The sequence below is a fragment of the Chaetodon auriga genome, chromosome 12 (genome assembly GCF_051107435.1).
Source record: "Chaetodon auriga isolate fChaAug3 chromosome 12, fChaAug3.hap1, whole genome shotgun sequence".
NCBI classification, from domain to species: domain Eukaryota; kingdom Metazoa; phylum Chordata; class Actinopteri; order Chaetodontiformes; family Chaetodontidae; genus Chaetodon; species Chaetodon auriga.
This window is the reverse complement of record NC_135085.1, coordinates 5,772,392-5,793,070: the sequence shown is the minus strand read 5'-3', so window position 1 is coordinate 5,793,070 and position 20,679 is coordinate 5,772,392. Positions and strand designations below refer to the sequence as shown.

General features: G+C 41.5%; 1 protein-coding gene across 5 annotated transcripts in view; it reads right to left on the bottom strand.

Annotated features, from left to right (window-relative positions):
• Window positions 1-225: 225 nt before the first annotated feature.
• The window catches only part of astn1 (astrotactin 1), a 361,427-nt gene continuing 340,973 nt past the window's right edge, over window positions 226-20,679 (bottom strand). For all 5 annotated transcript variants that reach the window (XM_076744683.1, XM_076744682.1, XM_076744685.1 and 2 more), the window contains 4 exons: window positions 19,974-20,109; window positions 14,877-14,977; window positions 13,256-13,439; window positions 226-3,281 (listed from right to left, as the gene is read on the bottom strand). In XM_076744683.1, the coding sequence (XP_076600798.1) occupies window positions 3,044-3,281; window positions 13,256-13,439; window positions 14,877-14,977; window positions 19,974-20,109 (659 nt within the window). In that variant the 3' untranslated portion in view covers window positions 226-3,043. The remainder of the gene's footprint in view (window positions 3,282-13,255; window positions 13,440-14,876; window positions 14,978-19,973; window positions 20,110-20,679) is intronic.

Sequence of the window (20,679 nt, the reverse complement as noted above, 5' to 3'; positions counted from 1 at the left end):
TGTGGGCTTTCTTTTAGGTCAATAGAATATGTTTTGCTGCTCACCTTGTCCACAGGAGTACACTGCTAAGCTTCTCTGCTCCTGTATGCTTCTCCAAACTGGTGAGCACCATCTACTGTAGGCAGTGACTATGCATAAGTACCAACAACCCAAAAATCCCTTTAAGTAATTCAAGAGCATGGGACACTACATAGTGAACACAAATAAGGATATCTGTACAGCAGCTTTTCATAATATATTCTTTATTGTTGTTTGAAGTAGCAAAGATCAAAGTGAAAAAGTGTATGCTAGCCACATATAGTAGAGACAGAATAATATCATGCAGATAGTAGATGGTTGTTGCTCTTAAAGGTCAAGAGGTCTCCATCTCATCATCTTACTCATTTCATGTTCAACTCCACTTGTTAGTTTAGTCATTTTACCATTTTTCTGTACAATAAAATCATATCATTGTCTTTAAATTAATCAATCACTTACAGTTCATGACAAAGGTCCAGTCCAGTTTCACATAGTGGATGACATCAGATCATTTCACATCAGAACTGCAATCAGTGGATGAATCCAACTGCTAGACTAAGCTACACAGCAGGTATTACAGTACAATATAGTATCTACTAAAGCACATGTAAATGTTGTAAAATATCACCTGTTGTACATTTATATACAGAAGAAAACACTGTACTGTGCTAGAATGTGATGCATCTATGAAATACTTTCCTGCCTATACAAAAATCTACAAGTGTTCATTTTAGTATTCACATATGAGATGTTAAAAATCAACAGCTAAGTGCGTTTCTTTGACATCAATCTCCAACATGGCCACCACACAGTGTTAAAGAACAAATGGAGGTCCAAAGAAAAGTTAAACTATACACACGACAAACACATAGCATTTGTGGAAATGTCAGGAAAATCTTTCTAAAGACTTGTACAGTTTGACCAGACAGGGAAGCCGTTGAAAACATGACTGTTCATGTTCAGATTGTGAGCGATGTGTAAAAACGATGAATGAAAATACTGTCGAGTGGTTTGGCAGGTTTCACTGAGCGTGTAGAGAAAATGAACTGCTCTGCGTACTTCCTCCTGTTATTTAGTAAAACTCCTTTATCACAACCTCAGTTAGAAATGCAGACTATCCATACTACATTCAGCAGGTTATAGCGCTAAAACTTTATGATAATGCTATGTACAAAGTCTCTTTTGGATGTCTATACTACTAAAATAACTCCTTGCAGACCATCGTCTCTTTCTAAAATCTCTGAAGCTTCAACTGTTTACATGCTTCCTCACCTTTCTCATACAACTATGGGTAACGTAGCAAAATACTGGCTTTTCCCTCGTCGTCGCAACACAACATTTATCTAAATATGCTGCAAAATATGTAAAAAAAAAAGAAGAAGTGATGTTTGAAAACTGCAGGTCTTGCTAAGATTTGATGTGTACGAAGCAACTCCACACAACACAGCAGCCAATACCAAATCACAGCTGAGGAGATACATGATGTTTTAGCCCATGAAGTGTTCACCTGCTGGGTGTGTTACAGTTATTCAGAATAAATGCATACGACAAGCATCAGAAGCTGGAAAATATGAACCAATGGCTGGAATGTACCAGTGAAACTGAAGCTACAATAAACTCCGAAGGCTAAATCTTTACAAGACCCAGAATCTCCTGGATCCATTTTTCATGTAAACTTTACGAGAACAAAGCTTATTTTAGAAGTCCGGTTTAAGAAGCAACTCACTGTTGCAGGATGGATGTGGGCTCCATAAAAAGTCACGATCACTGTTTCTGGCCGCTTGTTTGACATCAAGAGGTGCCTTTTGTGACTTTTCACCAAAGATACGACTAAGTTTGGATGTTAAGAGGCACAAAGGAGCTGCCCTGTATGTCCCACATCTGTTCTTTTAATATCTGACTGATTATGAAGACGCCAAATGAAATTACGCTTTCCCATCTAGACTACACTATACATTTGAGATGTCAGATCTTTGCAACAGAGGGTAAAAAACGTGCTCTCTTTATGTATCAACGTTTTAAAACAATGATTTTTGGGTCCAACGGAAAATAAAATGAGGAAAAACACATGGTCTTATGATATTTAGTTCTTTGAAGATATTTGTTTTCCTAGATAAATGCATTTAATGTCACGATTGTATACAAAACAGAATGTAAAATGCCATATGTTTAGCTTTTCCCAGTTTTCACTGTGGGATTCTGCATTTAAATTATGAAAATAGGAACAACTGGAGAACCCTGGCCTGGAGGGGGGGGGGGGGGTTGTGCTTTTTAGGTCCGTTCCTGCCTTGCAATATTTCACACTAGGCAACTTACAATACCAACCTTTAATCAGGCTAACAGTTAGCCCTGGTGGCTAAGTAAACTTTTTTTTTTAATGCCTGCAGCTGCTTCACAGTAAATGGTAAATGGCTGTTTTTGCACAGGTAGCCTGTCATTCACCCTCTGACACACACACATCGGCGAGCTAGAATGGAAGGTGCTGGCCTGACCATCAGAAGCACTTTGAGCTTCATTGTCTTGCCCTTCGATCACACTTTGTGATTAGAACTTTCCTCAGACTCTCACTGGTGCTTCAGTCCATAAGATTTTGAAGTATTACAAATAAAATTTATCTTAAGCAGTGAAGAAAGACCAGTGAGAACTGATAAAAAGCCTGAAACAAAAAAGGCTTTTACTGTGAACCATTTGCAGAATGTGTCAAATTCAGCATAGCTCAAACAAAGCACAGCAAAGAGGAACGGATCAACAAAGCTCTTCTTTATTAGATGATTATCAAGCTCCAGAGATCATCATCTCCAACCTGGAAGCTCTGATTAAACACCTGAATTCATTTACCAATAACACGGAAAAGCTAAATAGAATAAATGGCATTTCAAATCATGTTCAGCATTAGCTTATGACGCTGTAAATGCATTTAGCTTATGGAAACAAATGTGAAACCTGCATTTTATTTGTGTCTTTGTTGGGTTTGACAAATCTCCCATATTCCTGTACACATCAGGGTTGAAAGTGCTGAATAATTTTACAGCTCCTTGGGCTCACCGTAGTCATTGTACATGACGGTGAGCGTCTGCTCATCACAGGCCTTGTGTACGTCCTGGCCCATGTCAGACCAGTTCAAACCAAAGACCTTGGTGTCAGTGTAACGGCAGGACAGGAACTTGAGGGACATCCTGCGAAGGCCGATCTTGGGCTCCTGAAGAAGACCCTTACACCACGGGGAGAGTTCGTCTAACTGAGAGAGGATGAGGCCGGCCTTCCTGTTGGAACAAAGGGGAGAATAACTTTCATGATTTAAGTATTTTAAACAAAGAGAAGACAAAACATTTTTCCAGGTTAGGCAAAGACAGCATACATAAGCACATATGTTTCATGTGATATCAGAGATTATGTGTGCAGTAAACAAAGCACAGCTTCAGTTCAGGCAGAGCACTGAGCTTCAGCTTGTATGAGCTGATCGGCATCAGCAATTTCATTCCTGCTTCACAATCACTGGCTCATTGAGCTGTGTGTCTTGTAAAATGCTGCAGGTCCCTCCACCAGAACCTGAGGATCTGAGACCTGAGCTGGTACCTGTACGAATTTGGATCCACAATTTTATGCGGTCAGTGAGGTCCGAGTCAGGTCACATGCTATTACTGATGTTCCTGGGTCTGTTTCACATGAGTGTAATACCTGAGTTGGTCTGAAACAGCATTGATCGCAATGGAAGTGCACTGTGTGCAGGTGTGCGTGTGTTTGTGTTTGTGTGTGTGTATTGTTACGTGCAACACTGTAACATGAGGATAAGAAAGTGCCACTAAGAAGTAAGGACTACATTGGACTCGCCTCAGAGAGCACAGATGACAGCAGGTGACCTGTGAAGACCTCTACCCTGACCTCGTCCTTGTGGTATTTGTGGCATTGTTATTTTGAGTTCAGCATGTATTATGTTTATTAAGGGGGATTTGTTCTGCAGCAGAATCATCACTGTCGCTGAGAGGTCCCCAAACAGCAGGGACTTTTCTGCCAAATCTACCCACTTGTAATAATTGACTTCTTCAGTGTCTCTGACTGAACTGGTGCTTTACTCCGTTTCACAAAAGCATCTTAGTGCTAAGGTGATCTAAAGTGTCAGCCTCAAGATGTTTTCAGGAACCAGGGCCCTGGTGTGTGCTGGCAGCTAGTAGATGTTGGAAACTGTCGTCTTCCTTGACACCATATTTTACTGCACCACTACACTGCCATTGCACCTCCTTCTGCACTTTGTCTCACAGGAAGTCTGCAGGTTAGGAAAATGTCTCATTTTGACACCTACTTGTGTACTGCCATGATTTGCAACAGCATACTAATTTCTATTCGAACTAGAAAACATATCTCCCCCAGCACAAGACATTTGTAAGGGTCAAGCAGTCAGTCAGCAACTAGGAAATGTCTGTGCCTTCAGATATACTCACTGTCTGCAGTCCATTAATCACACTGTGGCTCTGCTTTTGTTTTCGAATGACATCACCTAAAACCTACCCATCTACCGCTGCCTCCTGTCTGAAGGAGCTCACAGGGTAAGGTGCACTGTTACTGACACATTCCAGCTTTGACCCAAAGCACACAGTGGCTGCTGAAGGTCTAGGGTAGGAATGACGAAAGTAAAACAGTGGAAAAATGAATGAATGAAGAAATGAATGACAGTGGCAAGCAAAGAGCTGGTCCTGTGGAGGAAAACAGGCTAATGGACAGCTGTAATATAGAGGAGAGGCAGAGGAGAGACTATGAAAGGCTTGAGACTTGTCCCTTGGCCAAACCAAGCCAGCTGAAAAATCATGTCCATTAGTAACACGATGCACAGAGTTCACATAAATACATCTCACGGGGACACTGAGTGTAATAAATAACCATTAAGGCCGACGCAGCCTGTTTGGCCCTTGTAGTGAAAGCCTGTCAAGTGTTTGTCTAAAGTCAGAAAATGGCAGCAGGGGAGGATTTCATTCATTCCACACACACTTTCTCCTCATTCTCCAGCCAAACCAGCACTTCTACAGCACAGTGTCCCCATTCTGCCAAGCCACAAGTCTGCTGGACGCACCAGAGTCACCAGAGCCACAGCACATTATACTGACGAACTGATGACACATCAGAGCGCCCAGGCTGCACATTCAATATGCACCAGACCAGTTAAAGGAAATTAATGACCATATTGAAGAGAGAACAAAGAGCACCTAAGTGTTTTCACCTTTCTGTAGCTCTGATTCTCCCATGCAGACCAGTTGCAGCAGAGTACTTCACACAGCCGCCTGGCAGCTGTGTGGTTTCCATCAATTTGATTCAGTTTAGGAAACATAAATGTGCAGGTGAATTCACCAATATCTTCTCCTCATGATCACGGACACTCACCGGGTTGTCATGAGGAAGATCTGATGCTGTGGTGACGATGATGATTGACATGCAAATGACGACGGAGAGGCGAAAACAAAAATGACACTGAAACAGGAGATGACGGTAGGGGAAGCAATGGAGCTGATGGAGTCAAGATTCTCACTGGGGATCTCAAAATGACCACGACAATGACTGATGACGGTGAAGAGAAACGAAATGGTGTCAGCTACATGTACCCTAATGCCACGTCCTCCATGTGAGAAATGAATCAAGCTGTGAGACATATTGTACAAACGACACCATTACTGCTTTTAAAGGATGAGATCACCCAAGGTACAAAAACAGCTCATTTGTGACCTTCATCAGCAGATGAAGATCATGTTATATGACCAAAAGCTCCAGAAAAGTTTCTCAATGGATCAGCTGATAAGACTGGTTTCTCAACTGCTGTTTCCTCTGCCTTATGGTCCACTTTGCACAGCAATCCAGAACCTCAGAGACGTGGGCAGAGGACAGGGTTATGTGGGCGCACAAAGTATCATTTGAGTTTGATCTCTAGTTGTGTCCAAGCTGCTAAATTTGGGTTTCATTCATCCAGATTTTGACACATCTGACATTTATGCCTCCGCCTCAGGGGAATGGAATTCTGCTTTTGGAGCTCACAGCCCTGAAAATTGTGATTTAACGAATTTAATATCAACTGTCTTTCAAGAAACAATGCTACCATTACTTTGGATAATCCACAGACACCAGTCAGCAGTTTTCACAGGAACTGCTCTCTAGCAAACAAATAGCTTCTATGATGGGAACAAGCCACTGTGTCAACAAGTGAGCAAGTCAGCAACCATTCAGCAAACTTAACACAGCTGCATGCTTCTTGCTCGCTTTGGGTAGTTTCGCTTTAAAGCAAAAATATGGATTTTATATAAGGTCAGAGGTGTGAAACAATACCAGCGCAATGCACCAAAATGGAAAAAGTCACTAGCTGTATGATGGAACAAAAATGTCATACATTCAACTGTACCATCAGTCATATAACTTAAACAAATGAACTCAAATAGCTGAACTCCAGCTGGACTGCAGGAGAATGAGTGCATAATTCTCTCTTATCTTACTGTTTCTTTCAACTTTCAGCTTCACAGAATTATAGAACAATATTTTTCTAAGGCATTAATTTGCACGTTATTTGCTTGAGGTTGAACCAGAGTGAACGCACACACACACACCGGCATGAACACACACACATACAGACTGATGACAGGCCTGCAGACACATACACACACAGTCTACAGTGTGTGTCACATACTGGACACGTACACACTAAGTGCATTGTACATTCAATTATACATGCAAACATAAGAAAAATACACAGAATGTAATAAGTGGCACATGCTCCAGTCTGGATTGATTAGCCGGTCGCTGTGGATGTAGACCTTGATCCTGGATAAAAGCAACCATTAGAAATAAGTAAGAAAATGTGTTGTTTTACTTGTAACTTGTGTGTTCCAGTCTTTGTGGCAAACTAATATCCTCTTGTCAAACATGCATTCAAATGATGAGCCACAAGTCTTTTTTAGATTTTTGATTTTGTTGATAAGCGGCAATCTTCGGTGTTTTGAACTTAAAGTTGGCACTGACCAACACGCTGTAATAATACAGACACTGTGTGGCCTGCGGCTTCTGCTGCGTTTCATCTCTAAACGTAGCACATCACCATATTTCCTGGTATGTGTCAATGTTATTTCTGGAAAATGAACGTAAGCTGTACACCACAATGAGCCACAATTCCTTTCAAATAGGCAAAACTCTTTGAGTCAAACACATTTCTGCATTATTTTTGGCATTCATCTCTAATTTGCAAACCATTTTACATATAGAGATACATAAGAACCAACATCCTCTTTGCTGTCGCCTGGCTAATACAAGCATTTAGCATTTGTTGTTGAACTGTTTTTGGAATTTGAGTGTATTTTGAATATTATTTGTATCTAAGCACACCCAGCAGGTCAACATGTCTATTGCAAATGCGTATGGACAGAGCAGAACAGCAACTCAGTTATGTCTTCTGCTCTGGAAACTGCAGAGAGAGAAATAATCATTTTAATGATGTCAGTCTGTCTGCAGGCGAGAACACTTGTGTTGGTACTGGTACTGTGCTGCCATACTGTCATTCATATCATTTTTCTGAAACCTCTTTATGTTCCCAACATTTTGCCACAGATTTTAGTGGTTTGAGAAAATCGGGATATTTATTTGCTTTAAATAAAGAAAAAAATGTGGTTTGTTATGCTTTCATTTGTTAGGAAAGCAGAGGAACGTTTTACAGCTTCCAAATAGCAACGGTTGTCACCATAAATCCCTGAGCATGTATAGGAGTGGAAAATAGTCTCCAAAATACAGCGTGAGTGGCCCACCGAAAACACTCTCACCCCAACTTTTGTCATTTTGACTGTGCGCATACAAGCAGGCATGCAGACGCACGTGCATGGTCCCGTGATTCACATGTACATTCGTATATACTGTACATACAGATGTGCTCACACTTGAAGGCACACATTTGCATGGCATGGTGCACGTGCGCGCACACACACACACACACACACACACACACACACACACACACACACACACACACGGTGTTGTTGCTTACGTTGCACAGCAAATAGATGGAGGAGCAGACAAAAAAAGGCTGCAGATTATTACTTTAAACGATTTAAACGAGAGTTAACACAACAGAAGGGGTTATTAAAAACACATTTTCTGCCCAGCTTTAGGGAAAACCTGCGCTTACATATAGAAAATATCATGTCCAATGTCACTTTTGACTTTTTAAATACTGAACTACTACAGAACTTTTGCTAAACAAAAGTACTTCAGGAAACGAAATGGAAGTAAATGTTTTGCAGGTGTGTTCAGTGTGAACATTTTGCACCTTTCCAGGAATTTATCACAGAAATAACGCATAAAGGTTTCTTATTAAAGCGGCATCCAGGTGGCATGATGTTTCTTTCAGAAATGTCCTTGCTGTTACAAATTAGTCATCCATTAATGTCATTTCTTGGAGACAGGGCTGGAATATCCTACGTGTTCATAAAACATAGAACGCTGAAAATACCCTATCATCAGTGAAGCTGCCTCTGTTTCATTACACTGAACTGCATGGACCGTTTCTGAAAATAATAGATTAACTGCACAATCAATGTGTCATTACTAATCGCTAAAAATAATTCCAAAACTACGGTGTAGTGCATTTGACTGGAACCAGACAAAGCAGCACCTCGGACCTCTCAAGAACAGATGAGGTACTTTTAAATGATAAGTCAACTCAAAACAGTGTATACTGATATTGATAATGGGATATTTTTACTGGAAAGTGAGTTTGTAAATATTTCTGTTTCTGTTCACTGTTCAGTATCACAGAAACTAATAAATCACTGCTGGATGAGCAGCTGAAAGGCACTTCTGCTTTGACTGTGTGTATTTTTGTCCTGCTCTCAACTAGAAAAAGTCAGAGAGCAAAGTAAACAGTCTGCTGTGATTATGATTATGATTTCCTGAGAGAAATTCCAACCATAACAATACTTATTATGGCAAGCACTCCTCTGATTAGAGAGACTGTCATGTAAAAACAAAGAAAATAGGAGAAAAATCAAATATTGCTCGGTTCATCAAAGGGCACCAAGTCCAAGCAAGGACATGGTCAGGACTGAAACCAGGCTAGGATGGAGGATTTTCTTTCAGCCCAGCCAAAACATCCAGCAACCGCCAAGCGGCGTGCCTGAAATGATGGGTACTCTCCTGGCGATGACAAGATCTGGCCCTCGGGGGGAGAAGCGTCAAGCTTCGGAGAGGCAGCCTTTCGGTGAGTTTATGGTTCGAGTTAAAACGTCACGCGATGTTGCATGAAAAAGGCAACAAAAATGTCCTCCGCAGGATGCCAAGCGGTCTCGTCAGTGAGATTCGATATGTTTCTAAAAACAGCAGATCTGAATTTGTGCCGCCACAAGAAAGATAAAGCCACATTTGTTCATTCATTTGGTTCCAGATATTGCTTACTTGGCTGATAGCAGTTTACATTGAGTCAGAGCCTGAGCAGAGTTCTTGTTATCTGTATTTTGACTAGCTAATGAAAATCTAGTTTATTCAGTCCTCATTGTTTGTGACAGAGCAACTGGGGAATTCTCTCCACAAAACATTGAGCTGATTTGGGAAGATGAGCCCCTGTGTGTGTGTGTGTGTGTGTGTGTGTGTGTGTGTGTGTGTGTGTGGACCTGTATTACTCTATATTACTCATAAATCATTAACTTTCAGGGTAAAAACTTGAGTTAAGGTGGGGGTAAGGGTTAGGGTTAAGCACTTAGTGGTTATAATTACGGTTAGGGGAAGTCTCCATGAATGTAAGTCTACGTAATGTCCCCAAAAGTGATGGAAACACAGCTGTGTGTGTGCGTGCACTACAGGGGACCCTGTCTGCTCTTGTGTTTACTGTCGGCGGCACCACAGATGTGTTGTTTGGGTGGGAGAGGTATATTCCCTCATAAGTGGACAAAGAAATATTGATTTAAGAACAAACCACAAACACAAGGGACCTACGGAGGGATTGTTATGGAGAACAAGGACCGGCGAGTCTCCGGGCAAACTTTTGTGTCCTGGATGTTATTGAAAGGTTTCCCTGTAGAGTTTCAGACTTCTGCTAGTGCTGTGGAGCTGGTTTTACTTTGAAGCTGTTGTTGTGAGCAGGTAAAGGTGTGGGGAAACAACAGCTAATAAATACCAGCTGTGCCAGCTGATGATGTCACAAGCCTGTGATATCAAGTAAAAGTAGATTGAGTGGGAACGCATATACATTTCAATCTGAGCAGGAGGGTTTCAGGAAACCTTTGATAGGCGTTAACTGTTAGGCAAACTTGTTAAAATTCATGTAGTTTCTTTTTTTTTGGGGGGGGGTGCTTTTAGATAAAAAGAAGAGGAGAAATGGAAGAAGAAGAAGAAGAAGAAGAACAGATGTCTCACAACAGCAACAGGAACAAGGTTTTTCAGCAGCGAATGCTTGGACCCACAGTGATTTGGTAGGTTGAATAAACAATGGTATTTCTGCACATCCCCGATGTTTACCAGCCTGACTACCCTGTGATACTTTATACCAACAAACCATTGGCTTAGAAAAATGTTTAAGGATATAATCTTCATCCTAATATGACCATAATGTTTATTCATGCCGAGACACAAATACAAAGAGCAAGTCCAGATCGGAGCCCGCTGCTCGAGTCGACTGTGTTCAAACGAATGACAATGATCAAAATGATCTTAGGTGCTTTTGCAGAAGCGGGCCAACATCAACACTGGATGCTTGAAAAGTCGGAAACTCTGCCTGACCCTTACTTTGGTCTGCTAAAAATGATATCAGTCGTATTTCTGTCCTGGCGTCAGCGCAGCCATTTATATGCTGCATTTGTTTTTCCCAGCGGTTGAATAACGTCAGAGAAACAAAGTGTTCGACGCCGCGGGGAAGTTGTCAGCACACTTAGACGCACAGCAGTGGAGCATTAACCTCTCCGCCTGCAACAGACAGCACACAGCCCTGCTTCAGGTTCAGTGTGATGTCTCTCCTCGCACCAAACCAGATACATAGAAAGGCCTAATGTTCATTTGATGACTTGGCTAAACAAAGCATGTTTATACTTCCTTTCCGCTGTTGCCAGGCCTCACCTTGAATGCACTTCTCTTCTGCTTTTCCAGCTCTGAGGTGCCTTTATTAACATTAATCACCCCTCCCTTTAACCAAATTGGGGGGCTGTTAATCTAAGTGTATTTTAATGGAACACTTCAGAAGCAACTCCCTCAATTACATCAACTCTTTCCAGCATGGTCCCTATTAAAAACAACCTTTCATTAAGGGCGGGGGAACCCACAGACACTCAGAGGAACAGAGAGAATTAAGGGAGCCTTGGCTAATCAGTTTCACCTGACAAAGTGAAAGCATGTACCACAGACTGCCATTTATATTTTATGTCGGACACATGGCTCTGTTTATAAAACATTAAGCTACAATTTTACATTACGGCCACTTATCTGCAGTTTGGGGGGAAATATGGGGCCCTCCCTGGTTGCGCCTTACGAAATGGCCTCGGTGATGTCACAGAGGTTAAGCTCCCTTGGCTTCCCAGTCAGTTTGAATGAATTTCCCCTGTAACTCTAATTCACACAAACAACTGCCTCGAATCAAAGACGGCACTTTGGAAGCTGGGAGCGGAACATCTGCCCACCTTTGAGAAACAAAACAAGAGTCGGACACCGCCGAGCTTTGAATGGGCCGATACCATGGAGATCTGGCTGTGTGAGCCACTGTAGGATGTGTTTGCAATTGTGCTGGAAAGAAAGGTGATTTGGAAGAAATTACAACTCGCTTTGAAAACGTGAGAAGGAAATGCTTTTGCTGGATTGGATTGCCTTTGTTTTGGTTTTGTTTGGAGTGTTTGGGTTTTAAAAAAGTAGGGCTGCCCCCTTTTTCAGGATAGAATGATTTTTAGCATAGTTTCACTTCATCTTAGAGGGTATTCAGACCAAAAATTGCACACACACATATTGCTGAGGCCTGCAAACTGAAGTGCAATGAAAAAAAAGTGACAGTTGCTAAAGTGTCAGCTGCTGTCGCTGCTTGCTCTTGTTGCCCTTTATTGCCACTTGACTTCTTCTCTACCATCCTCCGCTGCACAAAACTGTAACTGTGAAAGTCCGGGAGTACTGCGTAGCATCACGTTATTTAAAAGGCTTGTAAAATGCTTGATACAATGCATGGACAAGGTAAAGCTAATCAAGGTAATCTGTGATGGCCATGTCTCTCAATACAGTCCGACTTCACTAACCTGTCTGTGGCACTCAGTTCAAAGCCCACACCTTCTTCTGAAGACCTACAGGCCTAAAAACTCAAAATAATTTGTCTAAAACAGCTGCAAACATTGCTCAAGCAGGTGTGTCTATATATATTGAGGACTATTTTCAGCAGCGGATGAACACACATTTGATGCATTACATGAGTATTTTGACTAGTGTGATTTAATCAGCACACTTGATGGTATGAGCGAGTCTTCTACAAGTAGGGATTGTGAATGAGGTCCATGAATCACTGTTAGGATGGGAGGAATAAGTAGTGAGGGGTAAAGTCATCACTAATGGAGCATATCTGTAATTTTAGCCCAATCCAAATATGCCATATGTTTAATTTTTATAGACTGCAAGCAGCTAAATCAGAGTCTGGGTTTTCCAACATATTTGAAAATACTGGTGAAAGGACCGTCTGCTCAAATTGCCCTTTGAAGTGGTGTTCACACCAAACCAACCCAGACTCTTGTCTAGTTGCCACTTTTCTTCAATCTTGCAGCCAGGCTGTACTGTTATTGTTTGAAAACGTCAGAGTCAATTGTACAAGTTCAGTATGATAGATTTTTCACAGATTTTCTTGGTGGGAGGGCAACTCATGGATGGAGTAGGCACACTCACACACAGATCTCTGCAACTTCAGGCACTGATTACAGCAAATATAGTCAATACATTATTAGAATGGTTCAGGCTTTTGGTATTCTGTAAAAGTCTGACACATAGTCTTGTATATTGTTGGGTCCTTCTGATTAATTAGCCATCAAGCTGAAGTTGATGATCAATTTGCTGGAAGGAATGCATATTTCTCATCTGAGGTCACATATTCGAAACGTGGGCACTTACGACATCCAAACTGGATTCCAGAGGTTTGACAGTCTCACCATTTGTCATTTTCCTTTCTCATCTACTGCAGCACTGAAGCAAAAGGTGCTTATAAGGTGTCTAAGGCAGGAAAAACTAGACAAATCTACCAAGAAGAAAAGCAGTTAAAAGATAAGTGTACCTGGGTCCTAGCTCATCCTCGCACCTCCAGGTGAATTCCCCAAAGCTCTCGTAGCGCTGGTTGTAGTGGTAGAGAACACGGTGAAGCGTGGGAGCACCCAGGTCCATCAGAGTGTTGTAGGCTGTCTGCTGCTCCTTTCCACTGGTGTAACCATTGAACAGGTTGTAGATCTTATCGGATATTTCTGGAATGGCAAATGCAATCAGCGATCAACACCTCCGAGCAACACAAGACAAACTTCAGTACAATGTCAGAAGGGATATCAGCAATCAGCAAATGGCTTACTTGTATCTACTAAATTGGTAGTTTTTTGCTGCTTGATACCAAACAATCCTCAAGGGGAGACAAAGAAAAAGGTCTAATGTTGGTGACTTCGCTTTCTCTGGACAGAGCACAACCATGCTGCTGTTTTGGAGACACTAGCAATTATTTTCTTGATTAATCATTTGTTCTATAAAATGTCTGAATAAAGCTAAAGCACTACAGTCCAAATTTCGTCGGTCTTCAAATGTCTTGTTGAGTTCACACCGCAGTTCAGGACCCAAAGACATTAACGTAACGATTACATAAAACGGTCAAAGGCTGCCCGACAGAATGCAGATTTAAAGAAGAAACTGATTATTATAATGGTTGCAGATCATTTTTCTGTTGTTTGATTAATCAATTAGTGGACTAAACATTGCAGCTCCAGAGACAGTTAGGGTCTGACGTGCTACCTCCAATGGAGGGACAACTCTTCCCTTCCCATCAGAATTTCTGTAGAAACATGAAGCAAATCTATGTAGTCTCTATTAATGGAAATGTGAAGCCCTCTCCTTTTTCTTTTTATACTGCAGCCACACTTTGCAGTCTAGATTGAAAAGACAGATGTCATTTTATATGCATATCTTGACACAATAACATTTTAAAATTAATAAATCATTAACATATCCCCTTGAAACCAAAGTGGATTAAGATTTTCTTCAATAGGAAATTGCTTCTTCACAGCTTGTCAGACCAGTAACTTATCCATCTGTCCTGGTTAATGACGCCAAAAAAATCTGTTCAAAACAGACCCACAAAGTGGAAGTATTGTATTTCACATCATCCTTGTATTTCCAGGCATTAAAATCAACGGTGTAGGCCAATACTGTCACACTTCGCTGGCTGGGGCATTTTTGCAATGGCCGATTCAAATGAGCAGCAGCATCTGCAATAACATCTTTGCTACAAATCTCCGCCGGTGCAGAGAGTGGCAAAAGATTTCAACTCTCAATCTTCTTTCATTTTTGACGATATGGAATAACAAAATTTTATAGTCAATATCCGAAAGGAATTATAGTGTGAAGTCTCCATAAAGAGTCCTCCTCTGGAGAGGAAAAGTATCTGTCTGTGACTTTATGGCTTCTTCTATGAGCTGATCTTTAACAAGAGACTGAGCAAATGTCTGTCCCTTGAATCAGCTATATCCAACCCTCTTCATAAAGGGAGCGCAATGTAGCGGTTCAGCTTTTTTGAATCACAGTCACCTCGAGCATGTATGCACAGCGTTGGCGCACGAGACTCGTCTCTGTGAGCCACGTGTGATCAGCTCTGAAAGATGATTCACCTTTCTGACTTCAGCCTGTGTCTCTGTCCTCACCTTGTGCTTTGACGTCATCCACAGTTGGGCACGGAGTTTTGATGGTGACCTCACTTGGACTGGACCGGCGCCCTGTGTTGTCTACTGCCCACAGCCGGAACCTACACACATAAACACGCACGCACACATTAAAATGTTAAGCAAATGTGCTGCTGATTGTGAGTGATAAATACCTCTCACATGTTCTTCAGGTACATTTAGATTTCCAGCAATGGAGTTTGGTGAATCGGTTGTAAAAAAAAATCTGACAGCTGCTGCCTTTCATGCAGCTGTTGATTCAATTAAAAGCCTCCCCTTGTTGGAGATGGGGTGGCTGCATTATCAATACAGGACTTTCACTGGAGCCAGACTCACAATAACTGAAAAAAAGCAATTTCACTGAATGAATATCTCCACCTAGTGAGCAAAACACAAACTGCATCCACCTGCAGCATTAAGGATTTAGATCTCGCACAAATGCAGAGTAGTGAGCTGCAGAAAAATAAAAACTGTCATTTTTATCATCCGCCAGGAGATGCGGTATATAGAGCATTTTATTCATACTGCATTCACAGATAGTGAACTACATGCACGCTTTGTTGGAAGGACAGACGTGATGCATTTCTAACAACCAATTTTAAAACATTAAACCTTTCCAGCGTCTTCCAAGACTCGCAGCTGCAGAGTGTGCTTTCTGTGTCATACTTCCATAATAGCGTGTCCATACTTCTTCACACACAATACATCTTCCCTCTACAGGGCACCAATCTCAAGCTTTGTAAGGGCTCTGAAAATATAAGGAGCGTGCAGCGCCCTGAAGGGAGAGATGAGGTCTTGGCTCGGAAGGATGAATGAGCTGCCAGACAGGATAGAGAGAGCAGGAGCCCCGCTGATGCTGGGATTAAAAGGGCATGTGTAGCCGCTCAGCCCACATACATCAAAACTGTTTGAAGAGGCTCCGTCCTCGGGCCTCTTGCCCTTTTTTCTTCTCTTTTGTTTTGCTCATACTCTGTTTTCCGCTGTACCTTCCTCTTGATCTTTTTCTCACTCATTCCTCTTTGTCTTTCTCAACCCCAAACGTTGCCTCTGCTTCTACATGTCTTTTGCCTCCACTTTACTCTGTTTCTTTTCCTCTCTACGAAGAGTGCGTGTGGCTTCCCTCCTGGCAGGCTGTCGGAGAGATAAGTGTCAGCATGTGTATGAAAACATCTGAGCATCCGGTGTGTGTATCTGTGTGTGTGTGCTCAAAGAAAGTACTTCTTGGTTACTGCATCACAGTGTTAAACCTCTTTATTCGAGCATACACAAAAACACTGAGAAGGAAGAATATATAATTATTTGAATGTCATATGACATAAAATCACGTTTTCTACTGGTATTGTCATCTAATATCTTTGTGGGGACTTAAAAACCCCATTTATACCAGCTGACACTTCACAGCTTATGTTAGCTGTAACACTTACTCCACTGCCTAGCACTGAAATACCCCTGAATTACCTTGATCAGCTGGACAATATTTTAGGAAATGTGCGTATTTGCTATCTTACGAGTTACATTCCAAGATCAATAGACATTTTCTCTCTGTTCGTTCAGACTGAGATAGTGATGTGTGTAGCCTAGCTTAGCACAGATGATCAGTTTTGATGACAGGTAGCTAAAAAAAAGAAAAGAAAACAAGATTTTTTTTTTTTTTAGCACAAGGAAGTGGCTGTTTTTGGTGTGTAAATAATGTCCAAACGTGGAGGCTAACTACTTGTCTGCTTGTTAAACTACAAAATCTGTTTATATTTTCTGCATATGTTGAATACCCCCAACTTTTGACACTTTTGACACAGTTTTGGAAGGCACCATTGATGGACTTCGGCTAAATAGTGCATTTCCCGCTGCTAATGTTGTGCTAACTTTAGCCACGTTGAACACATTACAAATGCAAAGAAATCAGTATGCTGCTAGCTACAGCTAATGTGTGTTAGTACGTTCTGTTTGAAGCAAATATGTCTATGTCCCAATTCCACACCACATCATAGTTGTATATGCTGTGGGCTACGACTAATGTGTAGTATATTGTTTGTGCAGTTAGTTTGCAGAAATCAGCGTACTTTATAGTTTGATTCTGACAGGAAATGATGCAATTTGTGCAACATAACATGCCAGTCAAAGTGACTCTGAAATGACACAATTAAAGCTCACAAAAAGAAAACCACTTGTTTTTCCACAGATGATTTTTTGTTGCTTCTCTGTGGTCTTTTTGAAGCCGTCTCCCCACACTCTCAATCAGGCCCAGCTCTAGACAACAGGGGGCCCAAGGCAAGATTTTCTTTAGGGGCCCTCCTTACTCTGCCTGGAGCCGAAAGCTATGAAATAAAACTATAAACTATAAACTATACGCTTGTTTTAAGACAACCCTTTGATATTGTACTGCCACAATGTGGCAAGAGCCATCATGCAATCTATGAAGTTCACATCAGAATTTCAGCGTCAAGACATATATAACAGAACAGCAAGCCCTCCAAACAGCTATAGGCCTACCACATACTTGGCTACTATGGGTTACATCAGTGTTTCCCAATTTTTGTTTTTCTGGGACCTACTTTTTAAAAACACTTGCACTTCATATTAGATGCAATGTTCTAAATAAAATTATCAGAACAAAATGAACATCCAGAACTATCAAAGACATGCTTCTTGATAGTTTTTGGAAATGCTCATGCCTACAGTCAGAACAAGCTGTTCCCCCCGCAGGAGTGAGTTCCAGGTCCAGCAATGACTGTGGGCTTTTAAATTCAAAGGGATTTTGAATCCACCTTTTGTCACTCAAAATGTCGTATCTCTCTGTTGGAAAACAGCAATTAAAGTTATCAATGATGATTACAGGGCCAGGTAGGGGTGTCTGAATAAGTCCAGTCAGATGTTTCACATATGTGTCTGTAACATCAGTTTTGTCTACGTGCTGTAACACAGTGGGAAACATGTAGTGGCTTGGGTTTGGCCGTCTGAGTCATGCAAGCCACAGCTTCAGGGCCTTTTGGAAAGGGAGAATGTGTTTCCAATTTCGGAAAACATCATTGTGCTGTCCTTGCAATTTCCAATTCATCCCATTGAGGGATGAAAAGATAAAGCATCTGCCAGATACGACAATGTGAGAAGCCAATCATCAGTGAGCAGATCAGCAAGGGGGCACTTCTTGTGGAAGAATCGATGAATTTCATTTCTCGTTTTATAAACTCTGAACTCTTGAAAGGCCGATTGTTGAGTGTGCCGCCTTTAATAAAGTTCACAACACGGATAACTTCTTTCAGTACTTTGTCAAGATTGAGAGGTATTCCTTTGCATGCCATCGCCTGTCGATGTATAAAACAATGATTGAACTTGATCTCAGCAGCTGCCTCACAACTCTGCTGTTGCTGTGGTCCTGTTGCTTGTTATGCCTTTACAAGTGCCCTAGTGTAGCCTATGCTTTGTAACCATGCAGTTCTGCAGTACATCAAATATTTGTTCCCCTGTCGTACCAGTAAGAATAGTCAAGCAAATTCCGCAAATTGTACGTACTTTCTGTAAACCAACAAAAGTGCTTAATCATCTCATCAAACTGCATTGACGAACCTCCTGCTACATTTTGTCTTGAAATAAGATGGCCCTCAAGGTTGTCTGAAATTTTTCGGGAGGCAGTGTTGTTACACAAGAGAGTGGGGCTCTTTCTCCATGGCTACCCACAAGGAAACCATATAGGAGGCTAGCAGGGCTTTGTCATTTATTGACATATCGCTATGACAAACCTTAACCAATGATTCAATCTCCTGTGCCTTCCTTTGAAAGAAATCCAATGATTTATTTCCTGCATATAACTCACATGTGCTGTGCCACCTTTGGACTGGAACAATTAACAAAATATATTGAAAAAAAAATCAGGGCCTTGCCCCTGATTTTATCTTCTTAGCAGGAGCCTGTTCACGTGATCCCTCGACCCTTCCATCTGCGCTGCCATCAGTGGGCTGAATGTGACCAGTAGTGCGGATGGCTCTACATTTACCCCCATGCTGGCTTCCCTCACGGGCGGTAGCTTGGCTAACATTAGGTGCAGTCTGGTCTATAGCAGGGCTTTTGTTTTTTATTAAACAAGCTGGGGTCTGTTCACGGTCCTCCTCATGCTGGCTTCTCTCATGGACGGCTCTCTGGCTAACATTAGCTGAAGTCCGGCCTCACTTTTTCTGCAGCCAAGCATCCATTTCTTGTGGCTGGCTGCAGAATCCTTTCATTACTGTGGTGGGAAATCATAAGTGTGGTAAAAGTACTAACAAAGGTGATTGCACTGACTCCTTTTTTCACATGCACAATTACATTGAGAGCAACAGATGTGAATGGTCACTGGAACTGAGTTTGGACAATATGATTCATGCTGTTTCAACACACACAAGTTGACAGAGCACAGCAGGTGGATGGGATTCAAAATACAACAGATACAGTAGTTGATGAGACCAATATACAACCAAGGTGGGCCAAGGCAAACTTGACACAGAGAATACCCAAAGAACACTGAACATATTCCTAAAATGGTATGGTAGTCTACCCCAACCACAACAATATACGAGTCAAAACACATCAGCAGCAGATGAAATATAGCACTTAGGCTACCAAGACCACAGTGAGCAAGAGCATGAAACAGTAGTCACAGGGTCCTACGCAATTGCGTATGCAGCATATAGGGCTGACTGGCACTGGCCACCATTGCTCCAATCTTTTCCAGCTGTGAGTAGCCCCTTCATTTCCTCTGTACAATGCATTATGTGACAGTAGGCTACCTCAGCAGCAAACTCAAAAATGTGCCATTTTAAGTAGAAATTCTGAATATTGCATCTTTTTCATTGTGAACACAATACATGCTCAAAACCTGCTTGGAATTAGTACACAGTATAGAAATGGAACGGAGTTGGAACAGTCTTGCAGTCGAATTTGTGCAAACAGAGCAAAGCAAAGATTTGATTTACCTTCAATCTAAACACATCTGACAGTGCAGAAGTTTCTATTCAAACTCATTTGTGTTGAACTCTGGTACTTGCCTAGTTTAGTTTACATCTAAGTCTTCAGTTTCCATGTTCAAGAGAATAGAGAGGAACTTACATGTATGTGGTGTCAGGCTCCAGGCAGCGAATGATCATGCTGATGGAAGAGGACAGGAGGTTGGGGATGTCACCTAACATCACACACGGAGACCTGGCACCAGACAAGATGTCATCCACAAAGCTCAAAAGGGTTTCTGTGACAAAGAGGAAGAAAGTGGGACATTCTGTTTGAGAAGACAAAATTCCCCCAAAGATTTCAGTCCAAAGTGATTCATGCACAGTTTGAGAAGTGAGTACTTGAAATGTCATAATTAACAGTTAAGTTGTAAATATTTTTGTCCTCGGAACACTATTTGATTTCTTGCCTGCTTGATTTTCTCTGTTTAATGAGTTTTCCAGACAAGTAACTTTGCTTTGCTTTGCTCACTAATATAAAAACCTCAGTTTTCAATGAAACACTCTTTAGCTGCTCTTCGGACCTGACAACAGTGCACTTATCAGTTTGCCTGCAGCTTACAGAATGAGACAGTTGAATAAATGTTAACATTATGCGTGACTTACTGGATTTTTTAAAATTTCTTTTTAAGTACTTTGAGGTAAGATAAGGACAGCTCTGCTGAACCTTCCTGTGATGAAATAAGTATATACTGTACAGGGACATTAGGCAGATTAATGCATCTTAACATTAGACACAGCACTGTGCTGCACTGCACTGTAAACAGACATCTTAACAAAATGCAAAACAGATGAGCACGGCTTTGCTC